At 36.1% G+C, this 22,545-nt stretch overlaps 1 protein-coding gene across 1 annotated transcript in view; it reads left to right on the forward strand.

Moving 5' to 3' along the window:
• Positions 1-22,545, forward strand: part of PIWIL2 (piwi like RNA-mediated gene silencing 2) — a 55,308-nt gene that overhangs the window by 20,196 nt on the left and 12,567 nt on the right. Inside the window, exons 11-20 of the mRNA XM_039868066.1 lie at positions 181-369; positions 929-1,013; positions 1,670-1,759; positions 3,197-3,337; positions 5,906-6,019; positions 6,902-7,090; positions 9,155-9,256; positions 9,806-9,922; positions 10,171-10,259; positions 11,166-11,271. Of these exons, the coding sequence (XP_039724000.1) occupies positions 181-369; positions 929-1,013; positions 1,670-1,759; positions 3,197-3,337; positions 5,906-6,019; positions 6,902-7,090; positions 9,155-9,256; positions 9,806-9,922; positions 10,171-10,259; positions 11,166-11,271 (1,222 nt within the window). The remainder of the gene's footprint in view (positions 1-180; positions 370-928; positions 1,014-1,669; positions 1,760-3,196; positions 3,338-5,905; positions 6,020-6,901; positions 7,091-9,154; positions 9,257-9,805; positions 9,923-10,170; positions 10,260-11,165; positions 11,272-22,545) is intronic.

Consider the following 22,545-nt stretch of genomic DNA (forward strand, 5'->3'; position numbering starts at 1 on the left):
CTCATGGCAATGCCAAAAAGAAAAGAGATGAGAATCCTCTCTCTTCAAAGAGACACTGGGGCCTTTTGGTGCTATATAGCTGTGATTATACCCCTAAAATACTTATTTGCATCCCCCATCGCTTTCATATTGCTTTATTTATACAAACGTGATCCAAAAGTCTTTTTTCTCTTTCCAAAGGCATGCCATGTATCAGCAGAACAAAGAAAACTTCCAGGATGAGTGCACTAAGCTTCTGGTCGGCAATATTGTCATAACCCGATACAACAATCGCACCTATCGTATTGATGATGTGGATTGGAATAAGACTCCGAAAGATAGCTTCACGATGTCTGATGGAAAGGAGATCACATTTTTGGAATACTACAGGTAGAAGAGACTGGGCTTGGGCCTGTGGGTGGGGGTGGGTCATAGTCTACAGTTCTCTAGCAGGATATTGAGTTCCATAGTGGGTACCATGGGACACTAAAAATAATTAGATTGATAATGCACTTTAGATTAAATTAGCTCTGAATATGTCACCTTTAAAATTTTGTTTCTTTCAGTACTTTTGGAAATTACTTCATAAATTAATCTCAGAGCTTTGAATTGTACTTTTGCTGGTTTGGTTAGAGGTCTGGTTCAAGAGATTAAATGCAAGGCATTCATTTGACTGTCATTTTGCCTGTCTAGTTGCCTAAGGCTTTTATCCTGATGCAGTTTACAAATTCTTTTCTGGACTGTTAGCCTAGTTCTCCCCTATTTAATTACAAAGTGATTCGAACCGGCTTTTCTAGTTATAAATATGCTATGATGAGTTTCTGATGGACCCTTGACAAAAGGATTATGCAAATTTGTACTTCAGTCCTGGTTAAGAGACTCAGACTATGTTGCTATAAGAGTAGTGATGCTGCTTCTGAAATTTTTTTCTGTTTCTGCACTGCTGTAGCAAAAACTATGGGATCACAATTAAGGAAGAAGACCAGCCACTACTGATCCACAGGCCCAGCGAGAGGCAGAATAAACAAGGCATGGTTAGTGGGGGTGTCCGTTAGCTGCTCTTCACCTTCATCACAGCTCTGGGAGCTAAGGAGCAATGATCACAGGGTGGCAGGGAAAACTGTGCAGGGTTTTGTCTGCTTCATCTGCCAGGGGCGCCTCCTCATTTTGTAGAATTTGCTTTTGAAGTCCCCATAACGAGGGGCTAAATATCCACATGAGTGAGTTAAGTGAAGGAATCACACAGTTTGCTGCTAAAGAAGATAATAAGGGAAATTTGAGACATTTTAAGAGGGCTGGGGGCTAAGGGAAAGCACCTTGACACCTGACTCTTCTGCCTTCAGTGTACAACCTGAAGATTAACAAGCTAAGATGAGGTAGAGGCACCAACTTGATAGAATATACCGTCTTAGCTTATCTGGAGGCCCAAGAGGGACAGAATTTTTTCGTTTCTCTAATTTCTCTCCTTTTGACAGTTACAATATTTTCTCCCTTTAAACAATAGCTATAGGTATTATGACTGAGGAGAAAAGGGTAATATGCCTGCAGCGTTTTGCTGCCCTCTTCTTTGTGGTGTTATATTCTTTAGTGTGTTGGTGATAGCCTTGCAGGGCCAGCCCTGGGCATGGCATGTCCTGTACAGGTCACGGGAACAGGATCCTCTCTTACTGCCTAATTTTTCTCTTCAAAGCTGCTAAAAGGTGAAATTCTGCTGCTGCCTGAGCTTTCCTTCATGACTGGGATCCCTGAGAAGATGAAGAAAGACTTCAGAGCCATGAAGGTGAGAAATGCCTGCTTTGAGTGGGAGACCTTTTCAGTGGCAGATTGAGCTAGCCCCGGGCCTGTCTTGCACCTTTTCCCAGGCAGGTCCGTTCTTTCAAGCTCCAGTTTTCTTTGTAAAACATGATCCACGTTTCTTCTCACACGCTGAAAAAGCTGATCAGAGCTTCCTTTTGCAGATTGTTAGAACAGCAGAGTGACTGGGTTATTGGATACAAGGGAACAATTCTGTCTTCATCCTTCTCAGTTAGATGGGTGACTGTAAACTGGTCATATGATCATAAGTGAGGTTCTCTGAGAGCACTGAATTTTTAAAAACATTTCTAAGCGTTTAATTTGTTTGAAGGAATGGAGGAGATAAGTTAGCAAAAAGTTACAAGTCAGAGGATGAGGTAAAGGTATAGAAGTTGATCCTGTGGGGCTCAGGGTGTCCCGGGAGTTTAGGCTCAGTTCCAGCAGGAAATAGCTGAGAAGCAGAGATGTGTGCAGCAGATGGGTCCGGACCCTGCATGCTTCACCTGCATACTCTCCTGGGTCTCTCCACACTGGAGCTACTCTGCCGCCTCACTTTCCCAACCCTTGTCTCTCTTATCTTTGAACCATGTTTGTCTCGGATGCCACATATTATTTTTAGTAACATCATAAAAAGCCTGAAGTGATGCTTGAAATTCCTATAAGAGATTTCTTTCATGTTTACCTTCTGATACCTTTTCTTTTAAAGGAAGGGTCTTTCCATACAACTTCCAGTTTCCTGATGACTTTATGATCACTGAGCTATCCATATAGCTCCATAGACTTACTGTCCCTAATGACTGCCTCTCAAGGAACAACAGCCGAATAATTTGTTAGTCCCAGAAGAATAAAGAACTCACTTATGTGATTCAGAATCTTCATATTCTCATTCAATAATAAATATTTAGAAAGCAACTATTATTGGCTAGTACCTGGACAAAAAAAAAGTGTCTTATTGTGACATTAAATGGCTGGTGTAGTATGAGATAAAGTATAAGACTGGATGTGGTTTTCCATTTTGTTATGCTTGGCTGTGTGCCTGGCAAAGGCATCCCCTCCTCTGTTTTTCTCAGATATCGAATAGGTATACTCAAGCCCACTTTGCCCCTGATACATAGAATCTCTTAATCTCTTAGTAATGTTTTTAAAATTCAGAACATGGCTTTAAGAAAGAGATACAATTTACAAGTCATGAGGGAGAAAAACAATAACATTTAAAATTATTACTTTTAGGATTAAAATTTTAACCTTATACCTCATTCACATTCCTGAGAGATATTAAAGTCCTTGGAGATAATTGAAAATTTCTACAGATTTCAATAAGAAGATTCTTATGGAAACTTTTTAGACTTATTGGGGTTTATTTAACCTCATATTGGAGAAAGAAACACTTATAATTTATTATCTCCATTTTAATTATATTTAGGATTTGACCCAGCAGATCAACCTGAGCCCCAAACAGCACCATAATGCTTTGGAATGCTTGCTACAGAGAATTTCAAAGAATGAGACAGCCAGCAATGAACTAACACGTTGGGGACTCTGTCTGCAGAAGGATGTACATAAGGTAACCCAGAGGATGTGGTGGGGTAGGAAACAGCATTAACCAACGATTCCAGAGCTTTGTGACACTATGTGATAACTCCTTTCTTGTCTTTATTTTGGAGTTTTTGCTTTATTATAATACTTTTTATTTTTTTGGTCCTAGTCATAATACTTGAATTTCCTTGACTTAATTTGCCAAGTATGTCTAATAGATTTTCCTCTGTATTTCCCAGAGATCTGAGCTGTTATTTTCGAGGTTGCAAAAGGAATATTGACTTAAAATTTATCTCATTTTCAGGTTTCCAACACAAATTATTCTTATTGTTTTATGTCTTTTTCTTTTTTTCCGTTTTTTTTTTTCATTCCCTACGATTAACTTGTGTTTCTTTGACTATACTACTACTATTCTTTCTGTAGGCATAAGGAGTCTCACACTTGTATAATCTGATTTTCTTGTGGCCCTTCTGCCTGCAGTTGCTGTGTCCTGTGTTGTGTTTGTGTGGCATGATCCGTAGCGCAGAGGCAGCCTGAGGTGGCAGCGAAGTCCTGAGCCTTTGGGGTCAGCTTATTTGGCTTTGAATCTCTTCTACCATTTGCCATCTTGGTTACTTTGAGCAGATTGCTTAGTATCTCTTAGTTTCTTTACCTGTAAAATGAAGATAATGATTGAGTTAAAAATCGATAAAATCTTTAGCATAATATCTGTTACATACCAAGTACTCAATAAATATTAGCTATTACTACTTTTCATCATTCTTTTGAGGTTATATCAAAACAATTGTCTTTTCTTTAGTTCTCTTGCACGCTGAATTGACTCCTTGCTTACATTTTCTTCATTTTCTTCTTTTTTATATAAAAGTAATAGATATTCAATATTGTGGAAACTTTATAAAGTATAAAAAATGAAATAAAAAGATCAGTAATTTCATCATCCAATGATATCTCAGTGATTTATTTTAGATACATGTAACAGATAATTTTTTCAGTGGAGTTCCTTCCCCTAAACTTTTTTCTCAGAGTAAATCTTTTTCTTATAAAATTGTAATTGTACTACATATGGTTTTGCATCTTTTTTTAAATTAAATATTATGTCTTGAACATGTTTTTGTTATTAAATATTATTTCAAGACAGAAAACATAAGTCAAAAAAGAAAAAGTTTATGCATAATCTTGCTATGTTAAATAACCACTGTTCACATCTTTGTACATATCCTTCAGTGTTATTTCTGTGGGTGTACATGCGCATGCTCACACACAGTATGTATTCATATGGTCTCCTTTTTTCCTTCCGTATATTTAGAATGTTTTTGCATGTTATTTAATATTTTTCTAAATATGTTAATAGCTGCCAGATATTTCATTTTAGTTGCATTTCTTAATCTTTCACATTCAAATTGAATTTATTTCCTATTATAAATAGTGATTCAGTGAACATTCTTGTAACTAAATCTTTGCATGTTATTGTTTGTTTTCATAGTCACATTTATGGAGGCAAAATTATTAGGTCAGGGGACATTTATGTTTTTAGTACTTTTATAATATATTGCCAATTGCCCTCTAGAAAGGTTTGACAGTTTTTTACTTTCATAAGCATGAGTCTGATTTCTTACACTCTTGCTAATGTAGGTATTGTCATTCATTGTTTTAGACATTTATAATATTAAGAAAACCATTGAAATTTTTTTCATTATAGATAAAATATTTTTTTTAAAGCAAAAATAAGTCCCTCTCAGTGCCTTTACTCTGTCTCTTTCTCACTGTCTTTCTTTCTGTCCCTCTTACTGTCTCTGAGAGGAGACCACACTCTGTAGAGTGTTATTCCTTTTCTAATAAATTTTCCTTTTTCCTCTAAAAAAGAAATTATAAAATAAAATAAAAAGCGAAAATAGTAGAGGTCACAGAAAGTAAGAATTCTCCATAATTACACTTCTCCAGAGGTAATCGCTACTGATTTTGGACTCATACAGTTTTTACGATGCATACATAGCTATTTCTTTTTTTTAACAAAAACAGGATTATATTACATGTAGTTAGAAAGTGACTTTAATGATTGCAAAATAGTCCATCATATTTTGATGTATCATCAACCTAGTCATCTTCCTATTTGGGGATATTTAGATCTAACTAATGTGTTGTTATTAACTTTAATTTGTTTTCATTATACCTATGCCTTTTCCTTCCACTTTTTCCTTTGTATAAAGTGGAATAATTTGTGTTCAGTATTGTTAAGAAATTTTACCTTTATTTTTCTTTCATTTTTTTTCCCTTAATATGTGTTTAAAGATTATTTTCCTGTTCACTTTGAAATCATAATTATTTTACATGCATTCACTGCTTCAGAAGAGACAGTGTTTTTTCATTCCTTTCTTGGAAGCTTCCATAATTAAAGAGCAGTGCCTATAAAAATTTTATCTGTATATGTCCAGGGTTTTATTGACATGGACTCTCACTACTAGCAGTTTCATTTTTCTGCTATTTTCAAAAATTATAACAGGGACAAGTTTATATAGTGGAGCTGGCCAGGCCCCAGAGAGAACAGTAATAGTGTCTGCAAATGGCTTATGTCATTGGTAATTTCTTTTCTGTTTAGATTGAAGGACGTGTTCTGCCAATGGAAAGAATTAACTTAAGAAATACTTCATTTATCACATCTCAGGAACTAAACTGGATTAAGGAAGTGACCAGAGACCTTTCCATTTTGACTGTAAGTGATTTTTGAGGTGGTAACAAGAGGACCAGTATTCCTAAAAGTGTAGAAATTAGGAAGCAGGGATGATTTTTAGTGTCTTCTTTTTGAAAGTCCCCACTGCATTTCCATCCTGATACTAAACAGGGTCCTTCAAACAGAGCAAGGTAATGAGTTGTTAGAAGTAAGCCCTTTGCTTGACCATGGACTTAGGAAAAGAAAACAAATTGCTGCGGTAATTCCTATAGTGTCAGCCTCCTACCCACCCTCCCTGTTTCCTTCCTTCCTCTTTCTCACCTCTTTTTCCCTAGGGGTTCCTGGAAGGAGTTTTTATTCATGAAAGAAGCAACATTAAAAAGTTCCCTACCACAGACAGCAAAAAATAAAATGGTATATAATTATTTTTTAATGTCTTTGGTTAACTTGGTCTTTATGGCCACATGTAGAGTACACACATCTGTTTCTAAAACATTTTATTGAAATATATTTCAAGAAAAAGTACACTTTTAAGTGTACAGCTCGATGAATTTTCACAAGTTAAACTGACCTGTGTAATCAATATCAAGGATTAAGAAACAGAACTTAACCAGTGCCCCAGAAGCACTCCCTCCCTGCTCTTAGTTCCTACCTTTCATCCTCATGCACCCAAGAATAGCCCCTGCCCTGACTTCTAAAGGCAGAGATGTGTTTCAAATGTTTTTGTACTTGAAATCATACAGTATACATTCTTGTATGTCTGGCTTCATTTCTTCAACCTTGTGTTGGTGAGTTTCACCCATGTTGTTAGGTATGGTCATAAATCTTGCATTCTCGTTGCTGTCTAGAATACTATCTCCTGGGTGTGAGTTTGGAGTGTTCAAGCTGTGGGAAGTACTAAAATTAGCTTATGGTTGTTTCTAGGTCCCCATGCATTTCTGGGCACTGTTTTACCCAAAGAGAGCAATGGACCAAGCCCGAGAACTGGTTAACATGTTAGAGAAGATAGCTGGCCCCATTGGAATGCGCCTGAGCCCACCAGCCTGGGTTGAACTAAAGGATGATCGAATAGAGACCTATGTCAGAACCATTCAATCCATGCTTGGAGTTGAGGTACTAATTTAAGTAGATTTATAGGATGCCTGTTCTAAAATACTAGAATATTTTATTTTAAATGACCATGGTTAGCATTCTGCTGTTGATGATGTTCATAAACCCGTGTCTTACTCATCTGTGCGTGAAGTACTGAACTAAGAAAATACTCTTTATGCCCTTCAATTAATTTTGCTTTTCTCATTCTGTGTTGTCATTCTCACTCACTCTAGTGTTCTGTTTGTCACGTAATTGGCTGAGAGAATAGCTGACTTAACTTTAGTTCGTTATCTATATAGAACATGTCGTACTTAGAAAGCAATTTCTTGGGCCAGGTGCCATCCTGCACGATTCAGTACTGAGCTGTAACAGTTTGGTCTAGTTTGAGATTCAGGTTGCTTTGGCGATGAACTTGGCTGGCAGATGGCCTATCAGCTTGGTGCTGTTGGCTGATCAGGACCACTGGAGCTGAGCAGGTCATAGTACTCAACAACTGAGTAGTTCAGGCCTATAGTTCTTATTTCTTTGTACAGAAAACAGGAAGAAGATTAAAGAGGAAACAAAAGCAGAGGAAAGTTTTGAGAAGTAATCCTTGAATTGAAGATTAGTTCTTGTGAGATCAATACTAGAATTATATTATTTTAGCATCACAGTTTTCTCTGTTTTACCTACTACTCTGGGTATATCCATCTGTAGCGACACACTCATGTTCTTTCTCTTTTGTAATTTCCTCCTCCTTCCCATGCCTACCATATTCTGCCATGGCCTCCCTACCCCTCAGGCCTGGTAATTGATGAAGTCTGCTCTGCTTTCAAAAGAACAACCCAGTTTAGTGCATCAACTCCCCCATTCACAGTCCCTCATGCTCTCCTCATGAGATGTATTGCTAACTCTTCTCATGCAGCATGGACACGAGTTTCATTCATATTTATCAGACTTAACTCATATTGATCTTGCTGTCTCTCTGTAATCTTTACAGCATTCTTTTATTATTCTCTTAGTTATGGGTCACAAACTCAGATGCCTGTGGGAGCCAGAGGAGTAATACACATACGTGGAGTATGCCAGGATGGGACTGTAGTAAACTAAAGAGAGTAAACTCCATGATGGCAAATAAAAGCTCAGCAATGTCCTATTGATTTTTAATTTGTTTTCAATAGAAGCCAAAAATCTGGATTTGCTTATGTGTGCACCTCCCTACATTTAATGGTTAATTAAAAAAAAACCTTGTAAATTATTGTAGGGACTGAAAAACCACATCTGTTTGCTAGATCCAGCCCATAGACTCCCAGTGCGCAGCCTGTGTTCTACGTGACTTTGGAAGTTCTTTGATGATATTGCTGCAGTGTCCTCTGAGAAGTCTTAATCTAACACTAATCTTGATTTGAAATAGCATACTATTGATTTAGCATTTATAGTTGTTTCTGGTATAAAGGGTTGGCAGCTTTATCTCACTTGAGCGCTGCTTTTCTTTATTCAGACTTTGAAAGTTCCTCTGTTTTTTATATTGGATCTCTAAAGCAGTGAAGAGGGTGCCGATATGAGGTGTGCTGCTGGCAATATCATTCTCTCTCTGAACCAGAGTGTCAGAGAGAGCTACTTATGGATTTGGCAGTAGCTTCATTTCCGTGTGCATTTGGCCCTAAACCCTTTCTTGTGGTATTGCATTCCACGTGTCCTCAGTTAAAGTTTTGTGGTATGAATGTCGTAAGGTGCTTAGTTTACTAAAGAGAGTGGTAAAAAAAAAAAACATTGAAAGCAGCAAGCAATAAGTAAATAACCCTTGCATATTTTCAAGCCTGGTCCTTTTCTAGGCATCTTAAGCCTGCTAATAAATAAATTAGGTTATTAGCTCTCAGTAATCTATGGTAACACGTTACGTATCTATGCAGAGAAGCCCTGGGCCCAACATTTATGGTCCAGGACTGTTTTCTATCTTAGAATGTCTGCCCTCTTTGTTTCAGTCCCCTCTCTACCTTAAAATTCCTGTGCTTTTGCAGACTCTCAAACTGGCCCTGACTGGAGCCTTGTCAGGGTCCCCCGAGAGTTCCAAAACCTGACTTATGTACACTTTATCTCCTCAAGGGGAAGATACAGATGGTCGTTTGCATCATCATGGGGACACGTGATGATCTCTATGGGGCCATTAAAAAGCTATGCTGTGTACAGGCTCCGGTGCCCTCACAGGTGAGTGGGAGCTGGGCCGGATGCACAGACAGACACTCTAGCCTCCCTTGAGTCTTGGGAAAGAGGGAAAGACTAAAGTAACTATTAGAAGCCAGCATGTGTAGACTCTCCTGGCAAAACCTTCCCCTTATTAGAGTAACCAGGAGAATAGCAGATGCTCTTCATAAACGCTGCATTCATGTTCTCAAATTAGCACTTCTGCTTGTTCAGAGGGTGAGTCTCCAGGTGGTTTCACATGACTGGGTTCTGAGCGTATAGGCTCCACTCTGAAAGGGGAAAGATGTTTTTCTGTGGAAGTTAAAAAAATCTACTCTGCATGAGATGTTTTGGAAGTTTTTGTTTTTTATTTGGTTTGTGGTGTGTGTTTGTGTGTGTGTGTGCACGCGCACGCACCTTCCTAGAAACCCTAGAACTAAAACTTAATACAAAGAGTATTAACTGCTAACTGGAGTTTCTTAAACAAATATAGTATTTACTTTGAGTTGTTTACATTGTCTGAAAGGTTGATAGTATCCTCTTTCCCCATACCTTTTGGTCCCTTCATGATAGGTCATCAATGTCCGAACCATTGGTCAGCCCACCAGGCTTCGGAGTGTGGCCCAGAAGATTTTACTTCAGATTAACTGTAAATTGGGTGGTGAGCTCTGGGGAGTGGATATTCCTCTGGTGAGTGATACTGAGATATGTCTTTATTCAGCTCTCCAGAGAACCCTGCGAAGCTATTTTCCTTACAGAGTTAGCCCTACTCTCTGTGCTTCATAGTCTAAATGGTTCATTGCCCGTTTTTCAAATAAAAATAAGACAAATGTTTTCTGACACATGAAAATTATGTGAAATTCAGTTTTCAGTGTGATGGATCACTCAGGGTTTTTTGATTTGTTTTTTGTTTTGTTTTGCTTTGTTTCCTAACACAGAAACAGTTAATGGTCATCGGGATGGACGTTTACCATGACCCTAGCAGAGGCATGCGCTCCGTGGTCGGCTTCGTGGCAAGCATCAACCTGTAAGTGTTACTCTTAATGCCACTTTATTTGGTTACTTCCTTTGGATGCCGAATCTTATTATAAATACAGCAAATATTTTTTGAGTATTTCATATGGTAGTAAAAATATATTTACTTTTGCCTAATACATAAACACATATTCAACTCCTTCCTCCTCTGTGTTCTTATGATATTAGTTTACATGATCTATTTACCAAACTGGTCACACTTGTAAGTTTTTTTCCTAGCTGCAGTGTACTCTCCTTTAGAATGGGGGCTGTGTCTTGTAGGTGATGATTTTTCTCCCAGAAATGAGGGTTTTTTTTGTTATGATTGTAAAAATATGGCATGCTCATTCAAATATCTGAAGAAATTTAGAAAGTGAAAGTTTCTTACAGTCCGTCTTCTATTAACCACTGCCTAAGGTCTGATGTATATACTTTCAGATTCTCTTTTGTGCATATATTAACACATGTAGGTACTGTATATATGTATTCACAAACGGTGCAGTACCATGTATACTGTGCCTCAGCTTGATTTTTGTACTTAAGCTGTATATTTTGCACATTTTCCCATATCAATACAAGTAAACCACAGCCAATTCTTTTTAACTGCTGCATGGAGTTTATTGTATGCCACAGCACTATTTATTAACTAGTCTTCTGTTGGTGGATATCTAGGTTGTTCAGTTTTTTCAATTGGAAGCAGTTTTGTAGCAAGTATCCACAATTATGCCTATATTTTTACGTTCTCTGTGGTTCATGTATATCTTTTCCCCACATCACCATGTGTTTTTACATGTAATGTAAATACATTTACAACCTGTTGTTGGATTGGTGCATAGAGAAGCCCGTGTGTGCAGATATTCACACCGTGGGCCTTCCTCTGCAAGTGTGTGTTCATCTCTCTCTCCTACCTCTGCCGCAGCACTCTCACAAAATGGTATTCCAGAGTGGTATTCCAGATGCCTCATCAGGAGATTGTGGATAGCCTGAAGCTGTGCCTGGTGGGCTCCTTAAAAAAGTTTTATGAGGTGAGAAGAGAAATCCCAAAGTTTCAAGGTTTGGAAGGACTGCCTATCTGAGCACTTCAAGAAGTCTGAATTAGGGGGAGGGTTCCCACGTCCAAGGTGAGTCTCCTAAACAGACTGAAGAGTCAGTCATTGCTGAGCAGGCAGCTTGGAGGGGCTGCTTACAGGCTGCTGCTTGTATAGAGCAGCTTAAAGAGCCAAATGCTTTGATTTGGCTTGGTAAGTAATGATTATTTCCCAGGTTGTCAGCCCGATGCTTACAGACATAGTCTTTGTGCTCTTATCAGGGAAGCTGGGGGTAATTTTCAGCAGTTAAAGTAGTTTATGAATTTACTCAGCTTTATGGCTATAATTAGGCGCTGCCTTTTTTCATTTGGATTTAAGACAGATGCCTCCCTATAAATTACCTCTAGAGCTTAAAGGAATGCTAACCATGGAGAATTGCTGTTATTAGGCTGATATTGGGTCTAGAACAAAGAACAAACAAAATACTTATTTTGTCTTAGCCAGTACATCAAGGGAAGCACCGATAAGCGACTTTCATTTCTTAGGGTCAGAGTTAGCCCTTTGCATAGAGATTAACCAGCAAGAAATTTAATGATTAAAGTCAGTCTCTATAACTCTACTCTGTTTCTTTTTAAAGTAACTGTTTCCTAAGATTTCCCTTAAATAGTTTGATACTGTCTCAGTATTAGAGATTATGTAGAAAAGAAGTTGAATTTTTGTCTCTAAGGAGCTCCATGTGATATGTTACTTTGCCACCAGCTACTACCACACCTTCCTTTTGCTTGTTATTGCTGCAATTGTTTTCCTTCAAAGTTCTGTCTGTCTTTTAGGCCCATGCTCAAAAATTACTTCTGTGAAGCCTTTCCCATTTCCCCCCACTGCTCCAGCCTTTAGCTAGGCTTATAGCTTTATGTTGCTCTCCCAAGGCCCTTTATATTATGTGTAGCGTAGCACGTCCTGCCTTATATTAGTCACTTGTCTCCTTATGTCTTCCTTCCTCTGGGTTGTAAATTACTTGAGCACTGTTTGGTTATTGATGGCCGTCTAACAGATTACTCTAGAACAGTGACATGCAGTGAGCATTTATGGTATTCACCGTCAGGCAGTTGGACAGGGCAGTGAGCTGCAGTTCCTCTTCACATGGGCCTCTTCATATAGTCTTCCCACATGAGTTAATTTGGGCTTCCTCACAGCATGATGGCTGGGTTCAAAGCACGAGCATTCCAAGAGACTGAGAAAAGCCAGATGCAAGGCATGTCACCTTTTATATCTTAGTGTGGAAAGCCATGCAATATCACTTCCACCGCATTCTGTTTGTTGAGTAGTATCATCATGAATTTGCCTAACATATTCATATTAAGTTAGGGAACCTCAATTTTGCCAGAGGGTGAAAGCACAATCCACCCCATTAGGTCCTTAGGAACTCTAACATACAGGTTTAAAATATATAGTTACAGTCTCTTACTTAGACATTGTTATGGGTTGAATCATGCCCCCCACCCTCCCAGCCAGAAAAAGAAAAGATGTTGAAGTCCTACTGATGAATGTAATCTTATTTGGAAATAGAGTCTTTGCACTGATCAAATTAAGATGAGGTCTTTAGAGTGGGCCCTAATCCAATATGACCGTGTCCTTATGAAAAGAGATTTGGACACAGACAAACACACAAAAGGAAAGACAATGTGAAGACACAGGGGATCACCATCTCCAAGCCTAGGAACACTCTAGGTGACTAGAAGCTAGGAGAGAGTCATGGTTCCTTCCTCACAGAAGGAGCCAACCTTGCCAGTGCCTTGATTTCAGACTTCTAGCTTCTAGCCCCGTGAACCAGTGCATTCCTGTTGTTTAAGCCACCCAGTGGTCCTTTTTTACAGCAGCTCTAGCAAATGAATACACGGCTAGCTTCTGGCACCTGCAGTTGCAGTCCTGGTTCGAGAACCACTATATCAGGTAGAAAAAAGGGTTACGGTCATGTGGGGGAAAATAAAAAAAGTATTGTTATACCAGTGTTTTCTGGATGCCCTAGAGAAGAGGAGGACTCTATGTAATGGGACATTCCCTTGGCCTCACTCATGTTGACTGTGAGTACACACTCATGAAAATGCGTAAGCTAGACCTTCTCACCTTTATTCCCTCCATTTTAGACAAGAAATGTCTTGATTCTCTATTCTAATTCTCTGTCAAAATGTTACTCTGAGAATGAAAGTATATTCCTTGGTCTGAAGAAATGTGACTTGGGGGGCCAGATTGGTGAAGTGTCTTCTGTTTTAGTCCTTTTTTAGTATTTTGAGTGTTGGCATTTACCAGCAGCTATGCAAAGCCCAGTCCAGAGTAAGTGTCTGTTTCTGTCAGGAACCACTTGCAGCGTCCGGGAGCTGCCCGGGTCAAGACAGCTTGCCAATTCTGTGTAGGGTTCTCCTCTCAGGGAATTTGCCCCAAAGCCATCTGCATTCTCTGTCTCTCCTTTTGGCTGACAGAAAGAACAGTTCTTGTTGGCACTTTGCACTTCGAAGAGTGCAAGAGAAGTATGTTTAGCTTCAGCCCATTTCCTCATTGCTGCAGCCCCCAATGTCCACTTATTTCAGGGACCCAGGTGCCACCTCAAGCAAGCACACCAGGGTATCCACTTGCTGATTTCAACCACTTTCTGACCCTGGAAGGAGGTACTTATTCCCCGTATACTCTTCCCCTACTGCTAGTAACATCTGCTCTGGTTTCTGTCTGTATGGATTTACTGATTTGGGATATATTATGTAGACGTAATCATGAAATATGTGACCTCTTGTGTCTGGCTTCTTTCATTGAGCATGTTTTTAAGGTTCATCCAAGTTGTAGCATATATCTGTAATTTGTTCCTTTTTATAGGTGAATAATATTCCGTTGTATGTTTATTCCACAATTCGTTTATCCATTCATCATTGATGGACATTTGGACTGTTCCCACCTTTTGACTCTTGTGAATAATGCTGCTATGAACATGCCTGTATATGTGTTTGAGTACCTATTTTTAGTTCTTTGGGGTATGTAACTGAGAGTGAAATTGATGGGTCATGTGCAATTCTATGTTTAACTTTTTCAGGAACTGTTTAACTGTTTTTCACAGCAGCTGTGCCATTTTACATTCCTAACAACAATGTAAGAGGTTTCCAGTTTCTCCACATCCTTGCCAACACTTTTTATTTTTCATTTTTTAATTATAGTCATTGTGAAGTGGTATCTCATTGTGGTTTTAATTTGCATTGACCAATGGTGTTTATTGTCCATTTATATATCCTCTTTGGAGAAGTCCTTTCAAATCATTTTCCCATTTTTAATTTGAGCTATTTCTCTTTTTGTTGAGTCATAAGAGATTTTTTTTTTTTTACATATTCCGTATACAGAACCCTCATCTGATATGTGATTTGCAAATATTTTCTCCCATTCTGTAGAATGTCTTCACTTTCTTGATATTATTTGATACACAAAGTTTTAAATTTTTATAAAGTCTAATTTGTCTTTTGTTGTTGTTGTTCCTTGTGTTTTGGGTTTCAAATTTAAGAATCTGTTGCCAAATCTGAGGTCATGAAGATTTACCCCTATGTTTTTTTCTAGCAGTTTTGTAGCTTTAGCTCTTGTATCTAGGTCATTGATCCATTTCGAGTTACATTTTGTATACACAGTGAGGTAGGGAGTTCAACTTCATTCTTTTGCATGTGATTATCCATTTGTCCCAGCACCATTTGAAGAGACTGTATTCTCTCTCCATAGAGTAGTATTGGCACCCTTGTTAAAAATCAGTTAGCCATAGATACTTGGGCTTACTTCTGAACTCTAAATTCTGTTCCATTGGTATATATGTCCATCTTTAGGTTAGTACAATACTGTTTAGACTACTGTTTCTTTTTAGTTAGTTTTGAAATTGGAAAATATGAGTCTTCTAGTTTTATTTTATTTTTTTCAATATTGTTTTAGCTATTCAGGGAATTCCTGTTTAGAATTCCATGTAAATTTGAAGATAGGCATTTCTATATCTGAAAAAAAAAAAAGCCATTAGAATTTTGATAGAGATTGTACTGAATTTACAGATTGCTTTGCATGTATTTCCATCCTATTAATATTCAGTCTTGCAATATATAGACATGAGATGTTTTTCCATTTATTTAAGTCTTCTTTAATTTCTTTGAGCAATCGTTTTGTAGTTTCCAGGTAGAGTATTTTACCTCCTTGGTTAAATTTGTTTCTAGGTATTTTATTCTTTTGGATGCTATCGTAAATGAAATAGTTTTCTTAATTTCATTTTTGTATTGTTTATTGCTGTTATGTCAAAATACAACTGGTTTTTCTGTATTAATCTTTAACTTTGCAACTTTTCTGAATTTATTAGCTTTAGGTTTTTAAAAATATTCTTTGTGGTTTTCTATAAATAGAGTCATGTCATCTGCAAATAGATAGTTATACTTCCTTTCCTATTTGGGTGCCTTTTATTTGTATTCTTGCTTAGTTGCTCTGGCTGGAATTTCCAGTACATTGTCGAATAACAGTGGTAAGAACAGGCATCTTTGTTTTTTTCCTGATCTTAAGGAGGTCGTTTTAAGTCTTTTACCATTGAGTATGATGTTAACTGTGGATTTTCCATAAATTCCCTTTATCATGTTAAGTTTCCTTCTGTTCCTAATTTGCTTAGCATTTTTATATTGAAGGCATGTTGGATTTTATCAGATGCTTTTTCTGCATTTTAATTTACAACAACCTCATTCAGATTAATATCAAATTTCAATAGCACAAAAAAAACTTTGTTCTTGTATAATTTTATTCTCTCTCTCTTTCTTGTGCTAATTCTTCAGTATTAGGTTTCTCCAGAGAAACAGAACCAATAAGAGGGTGTGTGTGTGTGTGTGTGTGTGTGTGTGTGTGTGTGTGTGTGTGTGTGTGTGTATGTGTGTGTGTGTGGAAAGAGATTTATTTTAAGGAACTGGCTCACATTTATGGAGGCTGGCAAGTAAAATATTTAAAGGGTTGGCCAGCAGGCTGGATACCCAGGGAAGAGCTGATGTTGCAGATCAAATTTGAGTTTATCCTACTTGGAATTCCTTTGGCTTCTTGGATGTTTAGTTTTTTCTTCAAACTTGGAAATAGTCCACTATCTCTTCAGATATTGAAATTTCTCCTTTCTGTCCTCTTCTATTGAAGCTAATTATTTATATGTTGATACGCTGCTTGTTTTCTCACAGGTTTCAGAGGCTGCATTAATTTTCCTTCTTTATTTTTTCTTCCTTTTTCTCACAATGGATAATCTTGATGGACCGATCTCCTAGTTTGCTATTATTTCTTTTAGTTCCTTGAATTGTTGAGGCAAAGCTGAAAGTACTAATTTATATTACACTTTTAATGATTAATGATTATTAGACATTGTAGAAACAATTTGATGTCTAGGATGATGTTATCTTCCTAGACAGAATAGGTGAGACAAATAGAATAGGTGAGACAAATAGTAAGGGACTGAAAACCAAGAAAAATAACAGATAATCAACCCTGATCCACAGAGGATTCAGATGATTGCATAATTGACACATTTAAAAATAGATACACAATATGTTCAAAGAGATAAAAGACAGCATTAAGAATTTTTAACAAAGTATTGGAAACTATTAAAAAGAAATGGGAATTTCTAGAACTGAAATTTATGCTAACCAAAATTAAATACTTAATGGATGGGTATATTAGGTTGCTAAGGCTGCCATAACAACACACCATAGACTGAGTGGCTTAAACAACAAAATATATTTTCTCACAATTGTAGAGGATGAGAAGCCCAAGATCAAGGTGCTGGTAGGGTTGGATTCTCCGGAGGCCTCCCTCCTTGTCCTGTATATACTTAATTGCCTCTGTCATATGGTCTTCAACCTGTTTGTGTCTTTTTCCTAATTTCTTCTTATAACATCAGTCATATTTGATGAGAGCTCATCCCAACGACCTCATTTAAACAAATAATCTCTGTAAAGACCCTATCTCCAAACATAGTCACATTTTAGGGTCTTAGGGGTTAGGACTTCACCATAAAAATATGGGGGAAATATAACTCTATGCATAAAAACGGGTAACAGTAGTTTAAACTTAATTGAGGAAATAGTGTGTCAACTGAGAAGTAAGAAAATAAATCAAACAAATACTGAGATACAAAAGGTTAGAAAATACAGTAGGACAACTGACATGGGAGATGTAGGGTTAAAGTATAATATATGCATAATAAGTATCCCATAAAGAGATTGGAGAGGATATAGGGCAGAGGAACTATCTAAAAAAAATGGTAAAGAATATTCCAAAAATAATAGGGACATCAAGACACAGATACAAAAAAAATCCTCTAAGCAAGAATATAGGGAAAAAAGTAAACTTAGGAAGTACACTTAGACATATTATAATAAAATTGTTGAAAATAAAGACAAATTTATGCATACACACACACACACACACACACACGGAAAATAAAATAGGCTACTTCAAAGGAGCAACAATTGGAGTAATAGCTAACTTGTAAAAGAAACAGTGTCAGCCACAAGATAAAAAATATTAGTTACATAGTGTTAATAGAAAATAACTGCCAACATAGAATCTAATATCCACTAAAAATAATAAGATGAAGTAAAGACATTCCATGGCAAATAAGAAATGGAGAGAGACTGTCACCAGCAGACTTGCACTGAAGTAAAATGCTAAAAAGCATTTTTCACCTAGAAGGAAAATGATCATGGAGAGAAGCTTAGAAATGGTTGATAGAATAAATAGGAATAAAAGTGACAAGTATGCGGATAAATTTAAATGAATACATACCATCTAATGTAATGTTTTGAGTGGCTATATATTCATGTGTGTTTGTATGTTTGTGTAAATTTCAAATTAATGACAATAGCACATTTATCAGGAGAAAGTAAATGAAATTCCAATGCTTTTAGTTCCTTGAATTGTTGAGGAAAAGCTGAAAGTACTAATTTATATTAAACTTTGATGTACTAAAGATTTATGTTGTAATTTCTATGGTTGCCAGTAAAGAATAATAAAAGAGCATATAACTTTAAAGATGAAAAAGAGAAAATAAAATAATAATAAAAAATTTTTAAGAAAGAAAAAAAGAATGTAGAATAGGTGAGACAAATAGTAATACTGGAACCTCGAAAATGTTCCACTAAGTAAAAGAAGTCTGTCACAAAAGAGCATATATTAGATGACTTCATTCATAACAAATGTTCCGAACGGGAAAATACAGAAAAGAAAGTAGGTTAATAGTTACTTAGATTCGAGGTGGGGAGAAGGTGGGAGAGTTTAGGGTAGTGATAGCTAACGAATATGGGTTTTTTGGGGTTTTTTTTGAGGTGATGAAAATATTATAAAACTTTAGGGTTGTACATATCTGTGAATATACTAAAAAACATTGAACTTTACACTTTAAATCAGAGAGTTGTATGTAAGTTATATCTCAATTGAGATTTTTTTAAAATTTAAAGAACCATATAGAAATTCTTGGAATTGTAAAATATAATAAATGAAAATTTCACTAGAGGAGTTTTAATTAGGCAGAAGAAATAACCAGTGAACTTTAAGATAGGTCAATTGGCATTATCCAGTATGAGGAAAAGAAAGAAAAAAGAATGAAGAAAAGTGAATAGATATTCAGAGATCTATGGCACACCATCAATCCTATCAACATAAACATAATGTGATTCCTAGGAAAGTAGTAAAGAGAACAGGGACGAAAGAATATTGGAAGAAATAATAGCCTAAAGTGTTCAAATTTGATGAGAAACAGTAACCAACTCATTTGAGAGGCCCAGTGAACACTCAGTAGACAAACTTAAAGCTATCCATACTTAGACACATCACAGTAAAACTGCTGGAAGACCAAGAGGATGTATTGAAAGCACCAAGAGAAAGCTACTCATTGTGTTCAGTGTATCTTCAGTAAGATTAAGATCTGACCTCTCATCAGAAATCATGGAGGCCAGAAGGCAGTGGGATGCCATACTCAAAATGATGAAAGAGAAAGAAGGTTGAGTAAGAACTCTGTATCTAGAGAACTATTCAAAAATGAAGGAGAAACCTTGACAATATTCAATAACAAAAAGCTAGACATAATAAGCCACATTTTAGATTGTTTCATTTCTACGAAATGTCCCAGACTAGGCAAATCCATTGAATCAGAAAAGACATTACTGGTTTGCAGAAAATGAGGATGTGGGCAGAAATGGGGAATTACTGCTAATGGGTACAGGGTTCTTTTAGGAATGATGAAAATATTATGGAATTTGACACTTTTGATAGGTGCATAACTTTGTGAGTATTCTAAACACTAAATTATAGACTTTAAAATGGTGAATTTTATGGTATGTGATTTATATCTCATTTTTTTAAATGGAGAAATTAAGATATTCTCAGATAAACAAACACTGGGAGGATTTGTCACTAGCAGACCTACAAGAAATACTAAAGGGAGGCCTTCAGGTGAAAATGATATGACACCAGATAGTAATTCATATCCACATGAGGAAATAAATGCCACAGGAAAAGGTAACTATATAAATGTAAAAGAAGCAAAAATGTGTTTTTACTTATAACTTTTCTTTTACTCTGTGATTTCCAAGACAAATGCATAAAACTGTAAATATACATCTGAGTAGGTATGCATACAGAATACAATGATGTAATTTGTATGACAAATAAAAAGAGGGGATAGAGCCATATAGGAGCAAAGTTTTTTAATAGTATTAAAATTAATTTTGTATTAGCCAGATGAGATCGTTGTAAGTTAATAAATTAATTGTACTCCACAAAGGAATCACTAAGAAAATAACTCACAACATGAAGTTAAAATGGTAACTAGAAATGTCTATTTAATACAAAAAAGGCAGTCATGGGAGACTAAAGGGGCAAAAAAGATATAAGGCATGTGGAAAACAGTAAAATAGCAGGTATAAATCTAACCTCATTGGTAATTACATTAAGTGTAAATGGATTAAACGTTCCATTCAAAAGGTAGAAATTAGGAGAATGGATTAAGCAGAAAATATGCAGGTCTGCTTTCTACAAGAGACACATTTTAGTTTGAAAGACAATAAGTTGAAAGTAAAAGGATGGAATAAGATAGGCCATGCAAATAATAACCAAAGGAGAGCTGGAGTCACTAATATCAGACAAAAGAAACTTTAAGAAAAACAATAGGTACTAAAGGCAAGGAAGGACATTTTATAATGGCAAAGGGTCCATTCATGAGAAAGACATAAACATGTATGAACCTAACAACACAGACCCAAAAATATGTGAATCAAAAAAAAAACAATTGAAAGAAATAGTCATTTCAACAATAATAGGAGACTTCAGAACTCCATTTTCAATAATGAATAGAACAAGTAGCAATAAGATCAAAGAAATAGAAGACTTGAACAACATTATTATCCAACTAAACCTAACAGATATCTACAAAACACTTGACCCAATAACAAAATACACGTTCTTCTCAAATGTACATGCTACATTGTCTACAGTAGGCCACATGTCAGGCTATAAAACGAGACTCAATAAATTTAGAAGGATTAAAATCACAAAATATGTTCTCAAACTACAATGGAATGAAATTAGAAATTAATAAGAGACGGAATTTTAGGAATTTCACAAATACATGGAAATTAAACAATTCTTCTAAATAACCAAGGGATCAAAGAAGAAATCAAAAGGGAAATAAACTATTTTGAGATAAATGAAAACAAAGACACAACATACCAAAGCCTTTGGATATAGGTAAAGCAGTGTTTAGAGGGAAATGTATAGCAATAAGCAACTATATTAAAAAAAAAAAAATCTTAACCCAACTTCTAACTTGAGAAACTAGAAAAAGAAGAGCAAACTAAACTCAAAGCCAGAAGAAGGGAAATAATAGAGCATAAATAAATGGAAAAACCATAGAGAAAAGTCAGTGAAACCAAACCTGGTTATTTGAAAAGATCAACAAAATTGACAAATCTTTAGCTAGAGCACCTACAAAACATAGAAGAATTAGGAATCAGGATTGAAAAAGGAGATATCACTACTGATACTACAGAAATAAAAAGCATTGTAAGAAAATACTATGCCAAGAAATTAGATTACTCAAATGGACAGACTCCAAGAAAGACACAAACTACTAAAACTTTTTACTTATACCAAACATTTAAAGAATTAGTACCAATCTTCCACAAACTCTTCCCAAAACTAGGAGAGAACACTTCCCAATTCATACTGTGAAGCCAATGTTATCCTGATACTAAAGCTAAATAATAACACCAGAAAGTGGCAGAAGTCATTCAGATTGTAAATGAAGAAATAGTTTCTAGGTGACATTATCATATATATATGTATATGTATATGTATAACTCTAAAAAATAAGCACAGATGCACACACAAACAGGCTAATAAGTGAATTAAGCAAGATTAAGGATGCAAAATTCATACACAATTGTCGTATTTCTGTACCTTAGGAATGATCAATCCAAAAATGAAATTAAAACAATTTTATTTACAATAACATAAAAAGGAATAATATAGGAAAAAATTTAGGAGATGTGCAAGATATTACTGAAAACTGCAGAATATTATTGAAAGAAATTGAAGACAACCTAAATAAGAGGAAAGACATCCCATGTTCATGGATTAGAAGACAATATGGTTAAGATGGCAGTACTCCTCAAATTAATCTACAGATTCAGTGAAATCCATATCAAAAGTCTTTTTTTTTTTGCAAGAATGGACAAGTTGATTTTCAGATTTATGTGGAAATGCAAAAAAAGTCAAGAATAGGCGAAATAATTTTGAAAAATAAGAACAAAGCTGAAGGACTCATACACTCTGAATTCAAAACTTATTGCAAAGCTAAATTAAGCAAGAGTGTCTGGTATTGACATAGAAGTAGAAGTAGACTTAGAGATCAATGGAGTGTCTGGTATTGACATAGAAGTAGAAGTAGACTTAGAGATCAATGGAGTGGAATTGAGAGTCCAAAAATAAACCTGTGTGCCTGTGGTAAACTGTTTTCCTACAAGGGTGACATTCAAGAGTGGAAAGAATATTCTTTTCCAGAAATGGTGCAGGTACTACTGGATATCCCCATGCAAAATAATGAATTTGGATCTTCTCAAAAAATTTACTCTAAATGGATCAAAGACCTAAATGTTGGAACTAAAACTATAAAATTCTAGATGATAAATAACATGGTGTAAATATGTGTGACCATGTATTACACATCAGTTTATTAAATATGTCACTGAA

Source organism: Pteropus medius, unplaced genomic scaffold (assembly GCF_902729225.1).
Source record: "Pteropus medius unplaced genomic scaffold, Ma_sr-lr_union100, whole genome shotgun sequence".
Lineage (NCBI taxonomy): Eukaryota > Metazoa > Chordata > Mammalia > Chiroptera > Pteropodidae > Pteropus > Pteropus medius.